We start from the raw sequence: 23,854 nt of genomic DNA, 5'->3' as shown, positions 1-23,854 counted from the left end.
TCTGGCTAAAAATATCATCTAAATGTCAATAAGTAAACAAATATTTAGGTGAATATTAGCTACATCTTGAAATGACAGATACATTCATTGATATAGAATTGGCTAAACATAAGACAGATTTATGTTATTTCTATCAGTGAGAGGATTTCTGGAAATGACAGATAGGTAGCCAGTTTGTTACATTCAATCACATCCCTTTAGAAAACAGCTCATGGTAAGTTGTCAGTGACTGCATGCATATTGTGTACCCTAATTGTTTTTCTAATAATATATTACCCACTGAGCACACACTGGTTCATTCAACATAGTTTCCACTATAATGTTGATATCATGGACGGTCATTCCTTGCATCGAAGGCCCTCTCTATGAATTTGAGAGTGGTTACATTTCTCCAGCCCCATCCTTCAGGTTTTTGCCAAAACAGTGGCAGGTTGGCCACTTTGTTGTTGTTTGAATTGCAGATTGCCCCTTATAATAGTATCAGTTATGTAATGAATGTGTTCTTTATTAAATACTATGTGTACTTTTTACCTAGTCACACATTGATGCGCTTGACAATATGAAATAAAACAAGAAAGATAATGACTTCATGCTTCTTCATCAGTTTAATACGTTTGCATAATGTCTATGATAGTGTAGAGAGAAAGGACATACAGTTCATGAAAGTAGCCTATATGATAATTAGACAGCCCCTATTGGTTTCCCCTTTAGATAAAAGTATTTAATATTCCATGCAGTTAATGTAAATAAGAACATTTCAAAAGACTTAATTCTTCAAGGCCTAATCTACGTGGTTCTTCTTGTCACACTCAGAGTCATGGCAGCCGCACTTATCAATGTAAATGTAGTTCTGCATGATCTTCTTCCCGTCAGGGCAGAGCATCTCCACCTTCCTCTCACTGGTAGACATCTCCTGACAGCAGGAGCAGGAGTGCATCAAGGTGTTTTTCTCTGCAGAGTACCTAGCAAACAGGACACAACAAACATCACTGTTAGAAACAGTACCACATTTATTCTGCCATAGGTCAACTCCCATTGATTTCTCACCCTTCAATCCAATTCCCCAAGTACAAATTTCTGCAAGACCCAAATGCATGTTGCGTTTGTTTCTATGTGTTTTTTGGCGTGTGTGTGTGTGTGTGTGTGTGTGTGTGTGATTTATGTATTCCGGGGTTTTGGGTCTATATTAGATGTTTGTATATTTCATGACTGTTCTAGGGTGTTTAGATCTATGTTTAGGTAATTGAATTGGGCCTTCAATTGAAGGCAAGCTGTTTATCGCTAGGTTGATTGAAGGTCCTATAATTAGGGGAGTATGTTTATTGTGGGATTTTTGGGAGGTTGTTCTTTGCACTGCTCTGTTTAGCCTGCAAGACTGTTAGTTCGCTCGCTCTTATTGTTTTGATTATTTAAGTGTTCAAAATAAAAGTGGAAATGAGCACTCAACCCGCTACGCCTTTGTCCACTTACTACGACGTCTCGTGACACATTGATTTCTCACCCTTCAATCCAATTCCCCAAGTACAAATTTCTGCAAGACCAAAATGCCTGTGTGTGTGTGTGTGTGTGTATGTGTGTGTGTGTGTGTGTGTTCTTATTTAGAGTTTGTACTCACATAGAAGACGTTCCACAGGATCCCCGCAGGCTGAGATTTCCACCGGCACAGTAGACCTGCAGTTATTCACCTCTAGGTAGGTGGTGGTGTTAGTCACATCACAGTGACTACGTAAAGTGCCTGTTTAGGTAGACAGAGTTCAGGAGGGCATTTTAAAGTGGTGAGTTTCCCCCTTACTATGTAAAGTGCACAGACTTTGAGCAACTTGAAAAAGTATATCACATCATATCTGTATTCAGTTTCATCCACAGAAACTCAACATTGATTTATTAAGTCTATGTAGAGGTTATGTTCATAAGAGGTTAGGTTCATAAGAGGTTATGTTCATAAGAGGTTATGTTCATAAGAGGTTATGTTCATAAGAGGTTATATTTATAAGAGGTTATGTTCATAAGAGCTTATGTTCATAAGAGTTATGTTCATAAGAGTTGTTATGTCAGTCATAAGAGGTTCATAAGAGGTCAGGTTCAGGATAAAAAATACAACTTCACACAATCATGAATATTTATAAATGAATCAGTATATTGTTTTAACTTACAGGTTGTGCAACATCCATTTGCATCAGTTTTCTCAGTTCCCTGTCAAAAATAATAGCGTTCAGCACAATTTGGATATGACTAGTTACAGTCTATTGAGCTAGAGAACACAGTATAGATGTTATAATAGAAAACTATGATCATCTATAAATATGCTACTCGGGTGTAAATTCAATATAACCTAAAAGTTACTATCAAATGAAGCAACCAGTGTATAGTTATTTACTTCAAACAAACACATTCAACCAGTTTCCTCATCTACTTACAGGGACGCAGTCCTCTGGACGGAACACTGGGCATTCCAATTTGGATTTCACAACGATGAGCTGTTTGTTTGTTTTTGAGCAGTCATACTTCACACAGCGGTCACTAGGGGGTGACCAAAACTTCCCAAGCTGTCAAATAGCAAAACATAAATGTTGATAAATGAATACTGTACATTATAAAAACTTCAATAAATAAGCATTGATAAATAATTTATAAACTTTTCAGGAATAAGTACTTCATTATTTGAAAATGTAAACAAGTAGTAAGATTCTTAAGCATTTACACCTTTAACATTTATGATCATTTATGATGCATTTATGAACATTTGTAAGCATTTAAATGTTCTCATTAGTGATGTAATTCGTCCCTTTGAGATATCACAAAGATATCTGATGTTAAAAAGAATCTAATTTGGGTGCATTATCTCATCAATGTCACCTGAATGATGTGAGATGTGGCATCTGGGAGAACTACAACACAGTCCTTCTGGACACACGTTCCACAACATTTCTCAGGTACGACTTCATACTCATAACCCTGGAGGAGAATCAACAAGGTGACATCATTAGTGGATTTCCTTCATATATACCTGGAATATTATACTGTATAGCCTACCATGTAAAATGTTTCACTTATGTTAAACCGAGATTGCCATTATCCCGAGTACAGTACCGTTTGGCAGGTGGTGGAACAGTTGATTTGGACACAGTCTACAACATACAGCTTGGAAACTGGATCCTTATTAGGGCCACACTTGCACTCCTCACAGGTGCCGCTGGGAACATTTTCACCAAGCTGGAGAATGCAAGCAAGAGTTAGTATCATGTACTGAAGCAAAAATTAAGCTTGGGGCCACAGTGGCTCTCAGGATTACTTAAAGGGGCAATCTGTGATTGACACATCAATATTTAGGTTTAATTTATACACAATTTACAAATGATTTATTGTAATACTGCTCTGTTCTGCCTGCAAAAATATATTTGTGCAGAGTGATATCAAAAAAGTGTTACTTCTCACCATGTATTCAGTATTATTGTAGACACAAACAGGTTTGGGTACTGAGAGAACACACAATAAAAGGGTCAGACAATGGTTGAGACATTACAGTTGTTGAACAGTTAAGTTAGTCACAATTCCTGCACCATGTTACCATCACGACACCTGCACCATGAAATATTAAGTCACTGTTTTATCACTATACACATAGTTTTGAAATTATGGTGCGTGATGGTCCAATGACATGGTCCAATGACATGGTCCAATATCATGGTTCAATAACATGGTCCAATATCATGGTCCAATAACATGGTCCAATATCATGGTCCAATGACATGGTCCAATGACATGGTCAGTATAAAGGCTTCATAAACTCTAACGAAATGTGTTACAAATCATCTATAACCATATGTCATGCTCTATAAAGGGTTCATAAATGTGGCATAACTGTATGACATAACCCACTGTGTCAAATTAGTCAAACCTGTGCTTTCTAAACGGTGGCATCAACACTGCTTAATAAAGGCCTTATGAATAATTCAACTGACAACGTATTACCCTGTCATGCATCTAGATAGAGTATTGCAAAACCAGGATATTGTGTCCGATTCCCAGGACCACCCATACTTAAAAATGTATTCATGCTTTGGATAAAAGCATTTGCTAAATTGTATATATTATATTACTCTAAAACATTTCTAGGATTGCCCAAACTATTTCCCTCTTCGCATAGTCAGTATTGAACCTGACCTCAAATTCCCCCAAAATGCAATGCTGCAGTTTTAATTTTTTGCTTACTTCAGTTTTTTTTTTCTCAAAAATGCAGTTGTATTCTTGGTTTTGTTTTTCCAGGTATCGGATTTCCCCCCCAAAAATTCTGGTTTACCCCAGTTTTTTTTTCTCACCGTTTTAATAGAAACATGACTAAATGTGATTTTCTGTGTTCACAATAATGTTAAAACCACATCAGGGGATGACTTTTGAGGTCTGGGAAAAATCTAAGAAACTTCAATTTTTTAGCTTAGTTGCCCTTTAATTCAGTGAGCATGCCCTGCACTGTTGATTGGTTAGAGGGTTTTCTGTAGTGCAGTAAGGCACATGTGATGTGATTCAGCCGCAATGAAACGGGTGGAGTAAAAAGCCAGCAATACTCAGAATTATTCAGAGTCCCATGAAATGACTCCATATTTTACATTCTACATACACTACTGACCCTACTGAGTATTCTCTACAATATTTTTACTGCTGCACCCAGATTAGTTCTTGCTTTAAGCCAATATATATTCCTTTGGGGGTATTTTCTTTCACCTTAGACATTTTTTTTAAACCGAAATTTTATACAAATGTCACTTAAATATAAACAAATATGAATCATTGTTCATGTTTAAACAATAGTGTATCATATATCATGAATGGTTATTGACCCTTTTCAACTATTAAGTAGGGGACTTTTAATTTGAAATGTATCAATATTGCTTGACCCGGAGGTACTTATTTTTAGTGTTGCTGATGAGACGTACTACGCTGATTATGTAATGATTTCGCAAATCAAATTCTTAACTTGTGCTGCTACTGGAGATCGAAAAACAAGTTAGTTAACCTATATTTATGTAATTTACATGAGTTTATAGTAGTTAAGTGTTGAGTTAGATTTCATATTGTAGCTATCTCAATTGTTATTTCAAATAATTTGCACATCTTTACAACACTGTACTGTATATAGGCACAATATGACATTTGAAATGTCTTTATTCTTCTGGAACTTCTATGAGTGTAATGTTTACTGTTCATTTTTATAGTTAATTTCACTTTTGTTTATTATCTACTTCACTTGCTTTGGCAATGTTAACATATGTTTCCCATGCCAATAAAGCCCTTAAATTTAATTGAATTGATGTGACAAAGGCATTTCCTAACACACCTGCTAAATTTCTTTGTTGTTACTTTTAAGGTTGGAATCAACATGCAGTACCTCCAGCAGAAAGAGAGGTAAGAAACCATTGGTCCACCAGCTCAGGGACAAGCTACACTATTCACAGTCCGGTGATTATGTCACAGAGTTATGCGACATTTATGAACCCTTTATAAAGCATGTTATAGATGCTTTGCAACACATTTATGCAGTGCTTATGAAAGCTTTATGAAGTAGCTAACATTCCACTCCTTGTACCAAACATTTAGCACACACAGACTTGTTAAGGTTCCTATATCTGGTCTAAACTCAAATCCTGTCTCTACTCACCGCATTTATTTATCTGACAGCAGTCCACCGTCTCGTTGACCAACACCTCACCGTACTTCTTACAGGTAACAATTTCTTGGGGCGGACATTTCACTGGTTCACACTGGACACTCAGTGTGTCAGCATTACACGTGCACTTCTGGCAGTTACTGTTCCAAGTCTCACCAAACTGTGTTGGGACAAAACAAACACTGTTAGCAGAGACTTGAAACTTATTAAGACGAGGACTGGCAACCCCTCAGAACCGGGTTCCTCTTTTGGTTTATTCCTAGGTTCCTTCCTTCTAGGGAGCTTTTCTTAGCCACTGTCTTTATGCCTCTGCATTGCCTGCTCTTTTAGGTTTTAGGCTGGCTATCTGTAAAGCACTTTGTGACCACTGCTGATGAAAAAAGGGCTTTATCAAATACATTTGATTGATTGATAATAACAATAGGGCTCCAGCCTCTTCAGGGCTTGGACCACTAACAAGCCCCAATGAAACTAGTAAACTGCTTAAAATATTTGGGTTTCTATACAGAACCTTTTTGTGGGCTATAATGTGAAGTGAGCTGTTAAACTATTTCTTCTGACAGATTCATTGTGGTATACATCCACATTATTACCTGTTTGGGTTTTCCATCAGGTCCAGTACATCCTTGAATGGAAAATAAGATCTTAAGTCATACGTGGTGTTACTTTGAGACACAATTAAACAATGTATTCCTCAAACTGACACATCCTTACCACAGTCACGAACACAGGTGTCAGAGAATGTGTTGAACAAGACGGTACCCTCAGGGCAGAAACAGCCCTCCATGAATGAGTCACATACAAAGTCACGGGTCATTTGTGCTCCCTGACATGAATGCACATATTTTTCATTGTATCTATGACAAGAGAAAACAATTCATTACAGTTTAGAAACTTTGGAATATAATGGAAACCTTTAAGAATGCATGTCCACTAGGTAGTGGTGTAAAATAATGAGATGGGAATGAGATGAGAATGAGATGGGAATGAGATGGGAATGATATGAGAATGAGATGAGATGGAAATGAGATGCGAATGAGAATGAGATGAGATGGGAATGAGAATGTAATGGGAAGGAGATGGGAATGAGATGGGAATGAGATGAGAATGAGATGAATGAGATGAGATTGAATGAGATGAGGAAAGATGAGATGGGAATGAGAATGAGATGTGATGGGAATGAGATGAGATGGCAATGAGATGAGAATGAGATGAGATGGAAATGAGATGAGAATGAAATGAGATGGGAATGAGATGGAATTGAGTTGAGAATAAGATGAGATAGGAATGAGATGAGAATGAGATGGGAATGAGATGGGAATTAGATGGGAATGAGAAGAGAATGAGATGGAAATGAGATGAGAATGAAATGAGATGGGAATGAGATGGAAATGAGTTGAGAATGAGATGAGATAGGAATGAGATGAGAATGAGATGAGATGAGATGGGAATGAGAATGAGATGAGATGGGAATGTTATGATAATGAGATGAGATGGGAATGTGATGAGATGAGATGGGAATGAGATGAGAATGAGATGAGATGGGAATGAGATGAGAATGAGATGAGATGGGTATGAAATGAGAATGAGATGGGAATGAGACGAGAATGAAATGAGATGGGAATTTTGATGAGAATGAGATGAGATGAGATGGGAATGAGATGGGAATGAGATGAGAACGAGATGGGAATGAGATGAGAACGAGATGGGAATGAGATGAGATGGGATTCACATGAGAATAAGATGGGAATGAGATGAGATGGGAATGAGATGAGATATGAATGAGATGGGAATGAGAATGAGATCAGATGCGAATGAGAATGAGATGGGAATAAGATGGGAATGAGAATGGAATGAGATGAGAATGAGAATGAGATGAGATGGGAATGAGATGGATACCTTGAATTGCATGTTGGCTGGATAGTAGAGCCACATGCCTTATACACTTTGGTCTTAGGGCATGTCAGTTCTGTAATATGGTCAAGATGGAATGAAAGACAAAACAGTAAGAACTCAATTTGTAAATGCAGGTTGACAAAATACAATTAATATTGATAAATTGTAAAGTCATTAGAATTATTTAAAATCCTATTAACATCTTGCCTGCATTCCAAATGGGATCCTATTCCCTACATAAATCACTATTTTTCACCAGAGCCTGGTCAAAAGCAGTGCACAATGTAGGGAATAGGATCCCATTTGGAATACAACCCTTATTTGATATGAAAGTCCTTCCATACCACATTTTCCATTAGTTGAGTTCCTCCAGTCGATACAGACTTCAGCTGCTGCACACCTCACGGCGTAGGCTTCCAGGCTGGAGCAGCCGATTGAGATATTTGGCATGAGGCAAACATCAAACTTACAGGCCTCGAAGAAGGGTTGTGGTGGGATAACATCATGGCATTGCTTAAAGACCCTTTCAAAATAAAGAACCCATTTATGTTATTATATAGGCCGAACCCAAAAGGAGCATATAACATGTCACGACAGATCTCTTACAAATATTGATTACTGTATGCCTTACACGTTAAATTATTTGTGAAGCATCTATGAAGTTCTTATGAATATGACATATTTTATATGGCATAAACAGTCTGTAAGATAAGTTTGGTTCTAAGTTTTGGAACAACAACCCATGCCTTTAACGGAAAGTTTACAGACTTTCATGTATACAGTGTCATAGCAACCTCAATCAGATTCCCTTTGTAATATAGCTGTCTCTTTGTGTTATTACAAGGTTGCACGTCTTACGGGCTAAGAATGATGTCACAGATTGATGTCTTTCTTGACGGGCAGGGTGGAGGCATAGGCGTAGGGGTAGGTGGGGTAGGGGATTTCAGATCACAGTAGGGTTTTTTATCATCATCAATCTTCCATTTATGAGCCATCCCAGGACATGATGGATCAATCTGTCCATTCGGTAGTCTGCAATCGTTTTTCCTGTTATTGTCACAGGTACCTTTATAAAGGTAAAATAAATATGGGAATGAGAATAAACACAAGTTCTTTGATGTCAGAAACAGCTGCTTATATCATTAAGCCTACCTACACTATATTTTAATTGGTTATGCTATCATTGTAACTGTACAGTGAACTGTTTAATGCCATGACAATACAATAACATTCAACAAAATAACATCAAATCATTGCAACAAATGTTCAGTTTACTCACAGAGTACTACAAGCTGTTCTTCTGATTCATACTTAAAGTGTTTATTGTCTACATAATGGGTGCATTCCAAATGGAACCCTATTCCCCCCTGGTTAAAAGGAGTGCACTACATTGGCACCCTATTCCCCCTGGTTAAAAGGAGTGCACTACAATGGAACCCTATTCCCCCCTGGTTAAAAGGTGGTTAAAAGGAGTGCACTACATTGGGACCCTATTCTCCCTGGTAAAAAGGTGGTTAAAAGGAGTGCACTACATTGGGAACAGTGTGCCATTTGGGATGTAGACAATGCCTACATACTTACCACACTGCCCCTCTGTGTTGTTGTGGAATAGGGAGTTTGGCAGGGTTACACTGAACATAAGGGACTTAAATATCACTGTTGCTTTAATGGCAGGGATCTTCAACAGTAACTCTACGCCAGTGCTGGTGATCATGAGGTCTTCATTAGAATAGGTCGGGAAGATCTGATTTCCATTGATGTAAACCTTGTGAATGATAAGTAAAAACATTACATAACGAATGAGAATAGAGAACAGAATAACATTACAATACTGTAGATCAGATTTCAACGGTTTCCAGAACTAAATGAAGTCACAAGAAGAGTTGGTAGTCTGTCAATCTTTTGTCAATAAAATTAAATTCTTTGAAATGTCATGGGACTGTTTCAGATACCTTGATGATGGTTTTTGAGTTAACGTGATGGCATCATCAAAGTGGTTAACCAATATGTAATGTTGTTAAATAACTATTTGTAACTACTGAAGTGTAGTACTGCAAATTACATTTGTCATAGTCGACAAGATCAGATATTCCTATTAATCAATACCCCCACGTTATAAAAAGTAAATAATACATGTCAAAATATGAGGCTAGATTATTTTAAGTCTTAAAGTGGTATGAGAATCTCTCTCAAATAATGTCTGTATCAAAGAATGTCTGTATCAAAGAATGCCTGTATCAAAGAATGCCTGTATCAAAGAATGTCTATCTAAAAGAATGTATGTATCAAAGAATGTCTGTATCAAAGGATGTCTGTATCAAAGAATGTCTGTCTCAAAGAATGTCTGTATCAAAGAATGGCTGTATCAAAGAATGCCTGTATCAAAGAATGTCTGTATCAAAGAATGTCTATCTCAAAGAATGTTTGTATCAAAGAATGTCTGTATCAAAGAATGTCTGTATCAAAGAATGTCTATCTCAAAGAATGTCTGTATCAAAGAATGTCTGTATCAAAGAATGTCTGTATCAAAGAATGTCTATCTCAAAGAATGTCTGTATCAAAGAATGTCTGTATCAAAGAATGTCTATCTCAAAGAATGTCTGTATCAAAGTATGTCTGTATCAAGGAATGTCTGTATCAAAGTGCACTTTTATAAATGTGTATAAATGTGTACAATAGCACAGTTATAATTACCATATTTGTTGTCACGTTTAATCTCTTCGGAGTAAGAACGATTTTATAGGACTTGTAATAGACAATCAGAGACTGAGGGCAGGTCGCATGTCCAGACGGATCGCAGTTATAGTTGTCGATGTTGACACTGAAGTTCTGTCGAGGAACTATTTCTTTCATCAAAACGTAGGTGCAGTTTTCCTGGAAACTGTAATACTGGCCATCAAATGTGACGTAGTGAGGGTCTCCCCATCCATAGCATATACCTGAGAGATGGAACAGAAAAAGGTATCAAATAGATAGATCACTCATCAATACAAGAGTTTAATGTCCTACTCCAGTCTCCTTTTCACCTCATTTAACACCTGATTTACTGAACACCACAGGTGGTCTAGGTATCCTCATGAAATGGCACAAGCTGATAACATCACAATGTCACCATCAGATCAGACCAAGGGTGCAACGTTCACTGGGGATGGGGAGACGGTGGGTTTACAGGGAGCATGTCGCCCCACATTCTGAAATTGCATTTTTGTTCCACTCCCAGTTTTATCATTGGAATGTGATACAAAACAAGGCAACACTGTGCTTTAGGACCATGCGGAAGCCTCTGAGTAGTCGAGTAGGCTGTTTGGTGTGTTTATCCAACTGGATGAAAATAATAATAATAATAATACTTATGTCCCCCCACTTCTAAAACCAAAGTTGCGCCACTGGATCAGACCAACTCCTTGAAGTTTGCAGTTGTGTCCAAAAAAAAACACAATTTTTTTCAAAACATATTGTATTTCTTTACTGTATTTACACTTGGAATATCACTTTCCAACAGGAAATGTTCAAAAATCACTGGAGGACGTCTTTAAAACAAGTAAACTTGGAGTAATAAGTATTTGTAGAAGGAGAGAAGATAATTAAAAACATTAAGTTTTGAACTTACATTCACATTCGTAGTGATAGCAGCAACCTGATTCGTCATAGACTTTAGCTGGTGGATATCCATTTTCACACACAGGCTTTTCTGCAGACTCACAGACCACATACTTTGTGGTAATTTCACCGCTGTGGCAAGTTTGAGTAGTGCAGTTGCCTGTCTTCCAAGTCTCTCCATCCTAAAGTTGAAAATGTATGTTTTAGTCCTGAAAGTAAACACACTACGTACTACACAACACTATGAACTACACAACACTATGAACACCACAACATTATAACTACACAACACTATAAACTACACAACACTACGAACTACACAACACTATGAACTACACAACACTATGAACTACACAACACTATAAACTACACAACACTATAAACTACACAACACTATAAACTACACAACACTATAAACTACACAACACTATGAACTACAAAACACTATGAACTACACAACACTATAACTGCACAACACTATGAACTACACAACACTATGAACTACACAACACTATGAACTACACAACACTATGAACTACAAAACACTATGAACTACACAACACTATGTACTACACAACACTATGAACTACACAACACTATGAACTACACAACACTATGAACTACACACCACTATAAACTACACAACACTATGAGCTAAGAAACACACTATAAACTACACAACACTATGAACTACACAACACTATGAACTAAGAAACACAAATATTCCGTTTAATTTATTTCATTACCTTTCTTGGTGGAATGACATATTCACAGCCCATGTAAGGTGTAGTCGGGGACAATGTAGATGGTGTAGTATGTGTAGCTTCTGTTGTTGCTGAGACAGTGCTGACTGTAGTTGAGACAGTGCTGACTGTAGCTGGGGTCGTAGAGGGACATGGTCTGGCTTGTTTCTCAACAATACAACTTGAGTTACAGTAGGAGGTGAAACACCAGCCTGCCCCGTCAGTCTCATTATATATCAAGGAACCTAAACAAAAACATATTATTAGTAATGAATAGATATTAAATGAAGTGTATGAATGCATTATGTAGTCAGAATTGATCATTTGAATGAAGGAAACTATCACTATCACTTACCGGCAGGGGAAATGTAGATTTTTGTATGTGCAAAAACATAATGTGGTAGGGGTTGTGGAGGTGGTAGGGGTATTGGTAGTGGTAGGGGTTGTCGTTGGGGTAATGATAGGGGTTGTCGTTGGGGTAGTGGTAGGGGTTGTTGTGGGGGTAGTGGAAGGGGTTGTTGTGGGGGTAGTGGAAGGGGTTGTTGTGGGTGTAGTGGAAGGGGTTGTTGTGGGGGTAGTGGTAGGGGTTGTTGTCGGTGTAATGGTTGTTGTGGGGGGTAGTGGAAGGGGTTGTTGAGGGGTAGTGGAAGGGGTTGTTGTGGGGGTAGTGGAAGGGGTTGTTGAGGGGGTAGTGGAAGGGGTTGTTGCGGGGGTAGTGGAAGGGGTTGTTGTGGGGGTAGTGGAAGGGGTTGTTGTGGGGGTAGTGGAAGGGGTTGTTGAGGGGTAGTGGAAGGGGTTGTTGTGGGGGTAGTGGTAGGGGTTGTTGTGGGGGTAGTGGAAGGGGTTGTGGTTGGGTTTGATGTAGTCGTTTCTTCTGTCTGTATTGTCAAAGTTGAGATTTGCTTTCCAGTTGCTATTGTGTATGGTAGATTTGTGACTACAGTGAGGCCTGTTGTTGTGGTAGATACTTTGGTGGTGGCTGTTGTCGTTTCCTCAGAGGTAGTCCTCATCTGAGTTGTTGTTGTGGTAGTAGTTGGGGTAGTAGTGGTAGGGGTTGTTGTGGGTATTGTTGATTCTGGAACAGTTGTAATTTCCCCTGTTGTTTCGCTTGTTGTGGAATATGTTGTTGACATAGTTGTTGTGGTTGATGGACTTTCTGTTGTTGTTGTTGTTGTTGTTGTTGTTGGGGTAGTTGTTGTTGTTGGACTTTCTGTTGTTGTTGTTGAACTTTCTGTTGTTGTTGTTGTTGTTGTTGGTGTAATGGTTGTTGTGGGTATTGTTGATTCTGGACCAGTTGTAATTTCCCCTGTTGTTTCTCTTGTTGTGGAATATGTTGTTGTCTCAGCCGTTACTGTGGTTGATGGACTTCCTGTGGTGGTGGTTGTTGTTGTGGGGGTAGTGGTGGTAGGTGTTGTTGATTCTGGACCAGTTGTAACTTCCTCTGTTACTTGTGTTGTTGTGGATGGAGTTGTTGACTTAATTATGGTTGTTGGACTTTCTGTTGTTGTTGTGGATGGAGTTGTTGACTTAGTTGTGGTTGATGGACTTTCTGTTGTTGTTGTTGCTTGTTGTTGTTGGACCTTCTGTTGTTGTTGTTGTTGGACTTTCTGTTGTTGTTGTTGTTGTTGTTGTTGGTGTTGTTGTTGGTGTTGTTGTTGGACTTTCTGTTGTTGTTGTTGTTGTTGTTGTTGGGGGTAGTTGTTGTTGTTGGACTTTCTGTTGTTGTTGTTGTTGTTGTTGTTGTTGTTGGGATAGCTGTTGATGTTGTAATGATTGTTGTGGGCCTTTCTGAGGTGGTAGTTGTCTCATTGCTACAAACATCAGCACAACATCTGACTCTGATCTCGTAGTTGTAGCATATTGGTGGGGTGCCTTGATCCTTGTTGTGGCATATCAGTCCAACTGAGGGATTGCATTTAACATTTTGACCTAGTTCGGCCAAAGAAGCATCGATGTCTTTGGCTCTGCATTCTACTTCCTTAGGTTGGCTACAAATATCAATACCAGATTTCCTTATATTTTCTATGGTTTCATAATCTCCTCCTGTTTCTATAGTAGGATAGTGACTGTCAATCCAGCCTGACCAATCACAGACAGTCTTGGTCAGGCAGTGTGGAGTAGTAGTGGGTGAAGTGGTTGTTGGTGAAGTAGGGGTTGTTGTGGGGGTAGTGGTAGGGGTTGTTGTGGGGGTAGTGGTAGGGGTTGTTGTGGGGGTAGTGGTAGGGGTTGTTGTCGGGTTGTGAATGGTTGTTGTGGGGGTAGTGGAAGGGGTTGTTGAGGGGGTAGTGGAAGGGGTTGTTGTGGGGGTAGTGGTAGGGGTTGTTGTGGGGGTAGTGGTAGGGGTTGTTGTCGGGGTAGTGGGTTGTTGTGGGGGTAGTGGAAGGGGTTGTTGAGGGGGTAGTGGAAGGGGTTGTTGTGGGGGTAGTGGAAGGGGTTGTTGAGGGGGTAGTGGAAGGGGTTGTTGCGGGGGTAGTGGAAGGGGTTGTTGCGGGTGTAATGGTTGTTGTCGTTGTTGTTGTTTCTGGACCAGTTGTAATTTCCCCTGTTGTTTCTCTTGTTGTGGAATATGTTGTTGACATAGTTGTTGTGGTTGATGTTGGACTTTCTGTTGTTGTTGTTGGACGTTCTGTTGTTGTTGTTGTTGTTGTTGTTGTTGGGGTAGTTGTTGTTGTTGAACTTTCTGTTGTTGTTGTTGTTGTTGTTGGTGTAATGGTTGTTGTGGGTATTGTTGATTCTGGACCAGTTGTAATTTCCCCTGTTGTTTCGCTTGTTGTGGAATATGTTGTTGTCTCAGCCGTTACTGTGGTTGATGGACTTCCTGTGGTGGTGGTTGTTGTTGTGGGGGTAGTGGTGGTAGGTGTTGTTGATTCTGGACCAGTTGTAACTTCCTCTGTTACTTGTGTTGTTGTGGATGGAGTTGTTGACTTAGTTGTGGTTGTTGGACTTTCTGTTGTTGTTGTGGATGGAGTTGTTGACTTAGTTGTGGTTGATGGACTTTCTGTTGTTGTTGTTGGACCTTCTGTTGTTGTTGTTGTTGTTGTTGTTGGACCTTCTGTTGTTGTTGTTGTTGGACTTTCTGTTGTTGTTGTTGTTGTTGTTGTTGGTGTTGTTGTTGGTGTTGTTGTTGGACTTTCTGTTGTTGTTGTTGTTGTTGTTGTTGGGGTAGTTGTTGTTGTTGGACTTTCTGTTGTTGTTGTTGTTAATGTGTTTATGTAGTTAAAATAACAAATCTGACTCCTGATCCGTAGTTGTTGGTTGTTGTGGGGTAGTTAATGGTGTTGTAATGGTTTGGGTTGGTGTATTTCTGAGGGGTAGTGGAAGGGGTTGTTGAGGGGGTAGTGGAAGGGGTTGTTGTGGGGGTAGTGGAAGGGGTTGTTGCGGGGTAGTGGAAGGGGTTGTTGAGGGGGTAGTGGAAGGGGTTGTTGCGGGGGTAGTGGAAGGGGTTGTTGCGGGTGTAATTGTTGTTGTCGTTGTTGTTGTTTCTGGACCAGTTGTAATTTCCTCTGTTGTTTCGCTTGTTGTGGAATATGTTGTTGACATAGTTGTTGTGGTTGATGTTGGACTTTCTGTTGTTGTTGTTGGACTTTCTGTTGTTGTTGTTGTTGTTGTTGTTGGGGTAGTTGTTGTTGTTGAACTTTCTGTTGTTGTTGTTGTTGTTGTTGTTGTAATGGTTGTTGTGGGTGTTGTTGATTCTGGACCAGTTGTAACTTCCCCTGTTGTTTCGCTTGTTGTGGAATATGTTGTTGTCTCAGCCGTTACTGTGGTTGATGGACTTCCTGTGGTGGTGGTTGTTGTTGTGGGGGTAGTGGTGGTAGGTGTTGTTGATTCTGGACCAGTTGTAACTTCCTCTGTTACTTGTGTTGTTGTGGATGGAGTTGTTGACTTAATTATGGTTGTTGGACTTTCTGTTGTTGTTGTTGTTGTTGTTGTTGTTGTTGGGGTAGTTGTTGTTGTTGAACTTTCTGTTGTTGTTGTTGTTGTTGGGGTAGTTGTTGATGTTGGACTTTCTGTTGTTGTTGTTGTTGTTGTTGTTGTTGTTGGGGTAGTTGTTGATGTTGGACTTTCTGTTGTTGTTGTTGTTGTTGTTGTTGTTGGGGTAGTTGTTGTTGATGTTGGACTTTCTGTTGTTGTTGTTGTTGGGGTAGTTGTTGTTGTTGGACTTTCTGTTGTTGTTGTTGTTGTTGTTGTTGTTGGGGTAGTTGTTGTTGTTGGACTTTCTGTTGTTGTTGTTGTTGTTGTTGTTGTTGGGGTAGTTGTTGTTGTTGAACTTTCTGTTGTTGTTGTTGTTGTTGTTGTTGTTGGGGTAGTTGTTGTTGTTGGACTTTCTGTTGTTGTTGTTGTTGTTGTTGTTGTTGTTGGGGTAGTTGTTGTTGTTGGACTTTCTGTTGTTGTTGTTGTTGTTGTTGTTGTTGTTGGGATAGTTGTTGATGTTGTAATGATTGTTGTGGGCCTTTCTGAGGTGGTAGTTGTCTCATTGTTACAAACATCAACACAACATCTGACTCTGATCTCGTAGTTGTAGCATATTGGTGGGGTGCCTTGATCCTTGTTGTGGCATATCAGTCCAACTGAGGGATTGCATTTAACATTTTGACCTAGTTCGGCCAAAGAAGCATCGATGTCTTTGGCTCTGCATTCTACTTCCTTAGGTTGGCTACAAATATCAATACCAGATTTCCTTATATTTTCTATGGTTTCATAATCTCCTCCTGTTTCTATAGTAGGATAGTGACTGTCAATCCAGCCTGACCAATCACAGACAGTCTTGGTCAGGCAGTGTGGAGTAGTAGTGGGTGAAGTGGTTGTTGGTGAAGTAGGGGTTGTTGTGGGGGTAGTGGTAGGGGTTGTTGTGGGGGTAGTGGAAGGGGTTGTTGTGGGGGTAGTGGAAGGGGTTGTTGAGGGGGTTGTGGAAGGGGTTGTTGCGGGGGTAGTGGAAGGGGTTGTTGAGGGGGTAGTGGAAGGGGTTGTTGCGGGGGTAGTGGAAGGGGTTGTTGAGGGGGTAGTGGAAGGGGTTGTTGCGGGGGTAGTGGAAGGGGTTGTTGCGGGGTAGTGGAAGGGGTTGTTGAGGGGGTAGTGGAAGGGGTTGTTGTGGGGGTAGTGGAAGGGGTTGTTGAGGGGGTAGTGGAAGGGGTTGTTGCGGGGGTAGTGGAAGGGGTTGTTGCGGGTGTAATGGTTGTTGTCGTTGTTGTTGTTTCTGGACCAGTTGTAATTTCCCCTGTTGTTTCTCTTGTTGTGGAATATGTTGTTGACATAGTTGTTGTGGTTGATGTTGGACTTTCTGTTGTTGTTGTTGGACGTTCTGTTGTTGTTGTTGTTGTTGTTGTTGTTGGGGTAGTTGTTGTTGTTGGACTTTCTGTTGTTGTTGTTGAACTTTCTGTTGTTGTTGTTGTTGTTGTTGTTGTAATGGTTGTTGTGGGTATTGTTGATTCTGGACCAGTTGTAATTTCCCCTGTTGTTTCTCTTGTTGTGGAATATGTTGTTGTCTCAGCCGTTACTGTGGTTGATGGACTTCCTGTGGTGGTGGTTGTTGTTGTGGGGGTAGTGGTGGTAGGTGTTGTTGATTCTGGACCAGTTGTAACTTCCTCTGTTACTTGTGTTGTTGTGGATGGAGTTGTTGACTTAATTATGGTTGTTGGACTTTCTGTTGTTGTTGTGGATGGAGTTGTTGACTTAGTTGTGGTTGATGGACTTTCTGTTGTTGTTGTTGGACCTTCTGTTGTTGTTGTTGTTGTTGTTGTTGGACCTTCTGTTGTTGTTGTTGTTGTTGTTGTTGGACTTTCTGTTGTTGTTGTTGTTGTTGTTGTTGGGGTAGTTGTTGTTGTTGGACTTTCTGTTGTTGTTGTTGTTGGGATAGTTGTTGATGTTGTAATGGTTGTTGTGGGCCTTTCTGAGGTGGTAGTTGTCTCATTGCTACAAACATCAACACAACATCTGACTCTGATCTCGTAGTTGTAGCATATTGGTGGGGTGCCTTGATCCTTGTTGTGGCATATCAGTCCAACTGAGGGATTGCATTTAACATTTTGACCTAGTTCGGCCAAAGAAGCATCGATGTCTTTGGCTCTGCATTCTACTTCCTTAGGTTGGCTACAAATATCAATACCAGATTTCCTTATATTTTCTATGGTTTCATAATCTCCTCCTGTTTCTATAGTAGGATAGTGACTGTCAATCCAGCCTGACCAATCACAGACAGTCTTGGTCAGGCAGTGTGGAGTAGTAGTGGGTGAAGTGGTTGTTGGTGAAGTAGGGGTTGTTGTGGGGGTAGTGGTAGGGGTTGTTGTGGGGGTAGTGGTAGGGGTTGTTGTGGGGGTAGTGGTAGCGGTTGTGTAGGTGGTAGGGGTTGTTGTGGGGGTAGTGGTAGGAGTTGTGGTTGGGGTAGCGGTAGGAGTTGAGAAAACAAATACAGTTGTGGTCGGTGCTTGAGTGGATATCTGTGTTGTTGTAACACTTGGTGGAGTTGTGGTGCTACAGGGATTCATATTCCGGACAATGGTTCCGTTCTCTTTGCAGGTGGCAGCAATACAGGTCTCATCACCATCAGATGTGTGATATATGGTCGCTCCATACGGGTACGTTCTGCCGCCGTATAAACAATAGCAAGCTGCAATAAGATTTTCACACGGAACACAAGTTATTATCGTGTAATCATCTTGTCATGTTACCATCTTGGTAATAATGTAGGCTAATGTTTCAGTTTGTAGTGGTTTTCCTTACCTTGGACATCATAGCTGCATCTGACCTCAGTTGATGAGCAACGACTAGAAAAAGAAAGAAGGTTACAGTACCTTTCAAAGTCAAATAAAATATTAAGAGCTATTTGTTATGAAGTACAAAACAATGTTATATGTTATATTCACAATAAGGTTTTAACAGGTCAAATCCCAATAAGGTATAAACAGGTCAAATCCCAATAAGGTTTTAACAGGTCAAATCCCAATAAGGTAAAACAGGTCAAACCACAATAAGGTAAAACAGGTCAAACCACAATAAGGTTAACAAGTCAAACCACAATTAGCTATAAACAGGTCAAATCACGATCTTTGAAAAGCAAAATCAATTGAATGGTAGGAAAACCTCTTTGTAGGGGGGACTATTGCCTTATCTCACCAGAAATACAGGCTACCTTAAGGCTTATACCAACCACATTAAATCCTATGTAATGTAAATACAGTATCTATGTATATGTCAAAATGTTGATCTGAAAACATACCATTTCTGACAGTTCTCCTTGGAAGGTATAACCTCTCTCTCGTTGTAATGAGTTCCATCTCCATCGTAGCAACCACAGTACTCCTTACTGACACACTTCATGGTACTTTCTTCCAAATAAGGCTTGGCCGAAGGACATTTTGGATAGCAACCTTTAAGATATAAACAGTCCATTTAATCCAGGACACCTGCACAGATTAGATCATCCTCATGGTATCTAGTTCACCAAAGCTGTAATGGATATGATATTTCAATATTTGTATTTCGTTTTCAGTGTAGATGGACAAGGGAGGGCATTACATATTTTATACTGTACATTTGTTTAACAACTTGGAATGTAAATTGTCAAAATCAAACGGCCAAGCTGTTATGAAGGGCTATTAGTTACCTTCCAGCGCAGGGATCTGACTGGAGCATGTTCCTGAGGGATTCTTGCAGGTCTTCATACAGGGATATCCACACGGATTATAATGCCACTCACACTCACCAATAGGGTTGTAGAAATCACAGAACAGAGCTGGTGAAATTAAAAACATGTCACATTTTAACCAGGGTCTCAAAAGAGGATTGATTGAACAGTTACACATACAAATCATAAATTTGAATTTTGTCCCTATAGCAAAACAATCCCACCTATCCATCAATCAATTGTCCCACTCAAAGCAAATGACTCACGGCAGATATCTGGTGTTCTCCACTTGATACAAGCCCCTGCCTCGTTACAGGCCTGGGCGTAGGCTGCTACAGCTGTACAGAAACACTCGCAGTCTCCCCCAGTGTCACAGGCACACGAGTCCCTCACACAGGCATCATGGAATGGCGTGGGGTCCACCTTTAAGGAAGATGCATTAAGCCATCATTTATTTATTCAATGCATTGCTCAGCTTGTTAAACAGACTACAGATGAACTATTGACGATGATTATTATTGGGTTGGATGGTTGACTTTATGTTTTTGTTATCTGTTTCAGTACTACTTTTGATGTTGGTTGTTGTCTTTTATGGTGACTGTATGGACATCCACATGATTATTGACAAACCAATTTTTTGAGAAAGATTGTAATTTTTCCATCATGCAACTCTGCTTGTCATTGTGTGACCTTATAGAAAACCTGTTAGCCCAAGACTTGTGCCATAAAATTATCGGTTGTTATAAATTCCACCATATGACTGTTATTATGATCCTGAAGCTTTGAGGTAAATTAACTCTTGTTGCTGCCTTAACCAATTTTCTTGTACTTCCACACTTCCACTTTGGCTGCGTTTACACAGGCAGTCCAATTCAGATCTTTTACCAATAATTTTCATATTTAATACCTATCTGATCTTGTCCTTAATGTGTAAACAGCAAACAAAAAACACATGGAATCTGATCTTTTGAGCTCTGATTTATACCACTTCCATATGTGGATCTCAATCCTGATTGAAATCCTATTCTCCATGTGATCTCTGTCTGGACGCTCAGATCTGATGCTTTTGCTCTAATGTGTTTGTTTTGCACATGACCTGCCATTACCATGACAACCTGCAATTACCATGACAACAACCCCAAAATGTAAAGGACAGGAAATGAGCTTTCCATCGGTATGCTTCTTCAGACCCTACAAGAGTGTGAATGAACCAATCTGATATTGGCCACATGTAAAACTAAGCGTGGACAGTCAGAAAAAATATTGGCTATAAAAAGAAAATCAGTATTAGGTTGTTAGGAAATGTAAATAAGGCCTTTAAGGCCTAGATTCAATCCGTGTTATAGAGCGATTGAGCCAACAAATGCAGCGTTTACCATGAATGTGGTCTCCACGAACACGGAAATATAGGTTTTTAAAGGTGGATAGCCAAAAAGGGAATCTAGCCTTTTTAGAGTTGAGCCCTCAGTCTCCTGACTCACATCTCCGGTCCATATTTATATTGCAGATTAACTTTTCTACTACCTATACTGCAGTAACGTGTAGAGGGGTCAGTGGCTGGTTAACAACTGGTTATTATCAAAGCCAGATTTACTCACAAATAAACCTTGATGAAGGCCAAGTTCCCCATACAAGCTCCAACAACCAGAGGGATTTAGGCTATTAATCCTTAACCTGTTGGGGATAGGGGGCAGTATTTGCACGGCCGGATAAAAAACGTACCCGATTTCATCTGGTTACTACTCCTGCCCAGTAACTACAATATGCATATAATTGTTTGATTTGGATAGAAAACACCCTAAAGTTTCTAAAACTGTTTGAATGGTGTCTGTGAGTATAACAGAACTCATTTGGCAGGCCAAAACCTGAGAAGATTCCAAAGAGGAAGCGCTCTCTCTGACTTTTTCTTGGCCTTCTTGATCATCTTTAACCAAAACAGGGGATCTCTGGCATAACGTGACATTTTCTAACGGAATATTATCGCTTTTTTGCGAGAAAAATAGCATAAAAATTGATTTTAAACAGCGTTTGACATGCTTCGAAGTACGGTAATGGAATATTTTGAATTTTTTTGTCACGAAACGCGTCGGGCGCGTCACCCTTCTTTACCCTTCGGATAGTGTCTTGAACGCACGAACAAAACGCCGCTATTTGGATATAACTATGGATTATTTGGAACCAAACCAACATTTGTTATTGAAGTAGAAGTCCTGGGAGTGCATTCTGACGAAGAACAGCAAAGGTAATCAAACTTTTCTAATAGTAAATCGGAGTTTGGTGAGTACCACACTTGGTGGGTGTCAAAATAGCTAGCCTGTGATGTCCGGGCTATCTACTCAGAATATTGCAAAATGTGCTTTCACCGAAAAGCTATTTTAAAATCGGACATAGCGAGTGCATAAAGGAGTTCTGTATCTATAATTCTTAAAATAATTGTTATGTTTTTTGTGAACGTTTATCGTGAGTAATTTAGTAAATTCACCGGAAGTGTTCGGTGGGAATGCTAGTCACATGCTAGTCACATGCTAATGTAAAAAGCTGTTTTTTGATATAAATATGAACTTGATTGAACAAGACATGCATGTATTGTATAACATAATGTCCTAGGATTGTCATCTGATGAAGATCATCAAAGGTTAGTGCTGCATTTAGCTGTGGTAATTGAAGTATGGAGGTAGCTTTATGGCAACAAAAATAAGGGGTTAAATATGTCCCCCCCCAAAAAAAAAAGTTTATTCCTGAGCTTTCTTAAATCTCCTAGATATAAGACAGATACTTTAGAATCTTATTCGTTATGATTTATTTTTGACTGTCTTTTTTGCCATTTATGAATGTTGTTATAGCCTGTAAAGGCCAAATTCAATATTTTAAATGTTTTTCTTTCTCATATATGTATTTTTGAAACATAAAGGGGTCCTAAAATTATAAATGAAATATTTAAATGATCAATGGTATCTTAAACAATTCCATATGTAATCCCCCCACCCCCCAACTACTTAGACTTTTAAGAGAAAATAAAAATTTTCACCAAATGTAGATACCAATGTAGCCAAGATACACAAGCGATAGCCTCTGTTCAGATTGTTTTAACCTGCCGACTGCATGTATCTGCTGTAATGTCTATTGAATGTACCTGCTGTACTGTCTATTGAATGTACCTGCTGTACTGTCTATTGAATGTACCTGCTGTACTGTCTATTGAATGTACCTGCTGTACTGTCTATTGAATGTACCTGCTGTACTGTCTATTGAATGTACCTGCTGTACTGTCTATTGAATGTATTGGCTGTACTGTCTATTGAATGTATTGGCTGTACTGTCTATTGAATGTATTGGCTGTACTGTCTATTGAATGTATCTGCTGTACTGTCTATTGAATGTATTGGCTGTACTGTCTATTGAATGTATCTGCTGTACTGTCTATTGAATGTATCTGCTGTACTGTCTATTGAATGTATAGGCTGTAGTCTCTATTGAATGTATCTGCTGTACTGTCTAATGAATGTATCTGCTGTACTGTCTAATGAATGTATCTGCTGTACTCTCTATTGAATGTATCTGCTGTACTGTCTATTGAATGCATCTGCTGTACTGTCTATTGAATGTGTCTGCTGTACTGTCTATTGAATGTACCTGCTGTACTGTCTATTGAATGTACCTGCTGTACTGTCTATTGAATGTACCTGCTGTACTGTCTATTGAATGTATTGGCTGTACTGTCTATTGAATGTATTGGCTGTACTGTCTATTGAATGTATTGGCTGTACTGTCTATTGAATGTATCTGCTGTACTGTCTATTGAATGTACCTGCTGTACTGTCTATTGAATGTATTGGCTGTACTGTCTATTGAATGTATCTGCTGTACTGTCTATTGAATGTATCTGCTGTACTGTCTATTGAATGTATAGGCTGTAGTCTCTATTGAATGTATCTGCTGTACTGTCTAATGAATGTATCTGCTGTACTGTCTAATGAATGTATCTGCTGTACTCTCTATTGAATGTATCTGCTGTACTGTCTATTGAATGCATCTGCTGTACTGTCTATTGAATGTGTCTGCTGTACTTTCTATTGAATGTATCTGCTGTACTTTCTATTGAATGCATCTGCTGTACTGTCTATTGAATGTATCTGCTGTACTGTCTAATGAATGTATCTGCTGTACTGTCTAATGAATGTATCTGCTGTACTCTCTATTGAATGTATCTGCTGTACTGTCTATTGAATGCATCTGCTGTACTGTCTATTGAATGTGTCTGCTGTACTTTCTATTGAATGCATCTGCTGTAGTCTCTATTGAATGTATCTGCTGTACTTTCTATTGAAT

At 39.3% G+C, this 23,854-nt stretch overlaps 2 protein-coding genes across 2 annotated transcripts in view; both read right to left on the bottom strand.

Annotated features, from left to right (window-relative positions):
* Positions 1 to 586: 586 nt before the first annotated feature.
* Positions 587 to 11,955, bottom strand: LOC106561817 (intestinal mucin-like protein). Its single transcript, XM_045688658.1, is given in 18 exon segments — positions 587 to 962; positions 1,616 to 1,640; positions 1,643 to 1,735; positions 2,154 to 2,193; positions 2,418 to 2,546; positions 2,857 to 2,955; positions 3,091 to 3,213; positions 3,436 to 3,476; positions 5,657 to 5,825; positions 6,259 to 6,290; positions 6,380 to 6,522; positions 7,565 to 7,634; positions 7,906 to 8,084; positions 8,420 to 8,627; positions 9,143 to 9,326; positions 10,256 to 10,500; positions 11,172 to 11,343; positions 11,908 to 11,955. Coding segments are annotated over 18 exon segments (2,166 nt in total). The 5' UTR covers positions 11,941 to 11,955; the 3' UTR covers positions 587 to 781.
* Positions 11,956 to 12,689: 734 nt separating this feature from the next.
* LOC106592222 (mucin-2) overlaps positions 12,690 to 23,854 on the bottom strand; it is a gene marked incomplete at its 3' end in the record, with an annotated part of 31,775 nt that continues 20,610 nt past the window's right edge. The window contains 9 exon segments of the mRNA XM_045688771.1: positions 12,690 to 13,466; positions 13,468 to 13,599; positions 13,601 to 14,134; positions 16,153 to 16,944; positions 16,947 to 18,508; positions 18,622 to 18,665; positions 19,118 to 19,268; positions 19,505 to 19,633; positions 19,792 to 19,948. Of these exon segments, the coding sequence (XP_045544727.1) occupies positions 12,690 to 13,466; positions 13,468 to 13,599; positions 13,601 to 14,134; positions 16,153 to 16,944; positions 16,947 to 18,508; positions 18,622 to 18,665; positions 19,118 to 19,268; positions 19,505 to 19,633; positions 19,792 to 19,948 (4,278 nt within the window).

This window comes from Salmo salar, chromosome ssa10 (assembly GCF_905237065.1).
Source record: "Salmo salar chromosome ssa10, Ssal_v3.1, whole genome shotgun sequence".
NCBI classification, from domain to species: domain Eukaryota; kingdom Metazoa; phylum Chordata; class Actinopteri; order Salmoniformes; family Salmonidae; genus Salmo; species Salmo salar.
This window is presented reverse-complemented; position numbering and strand designations above follow the sequence as displayed.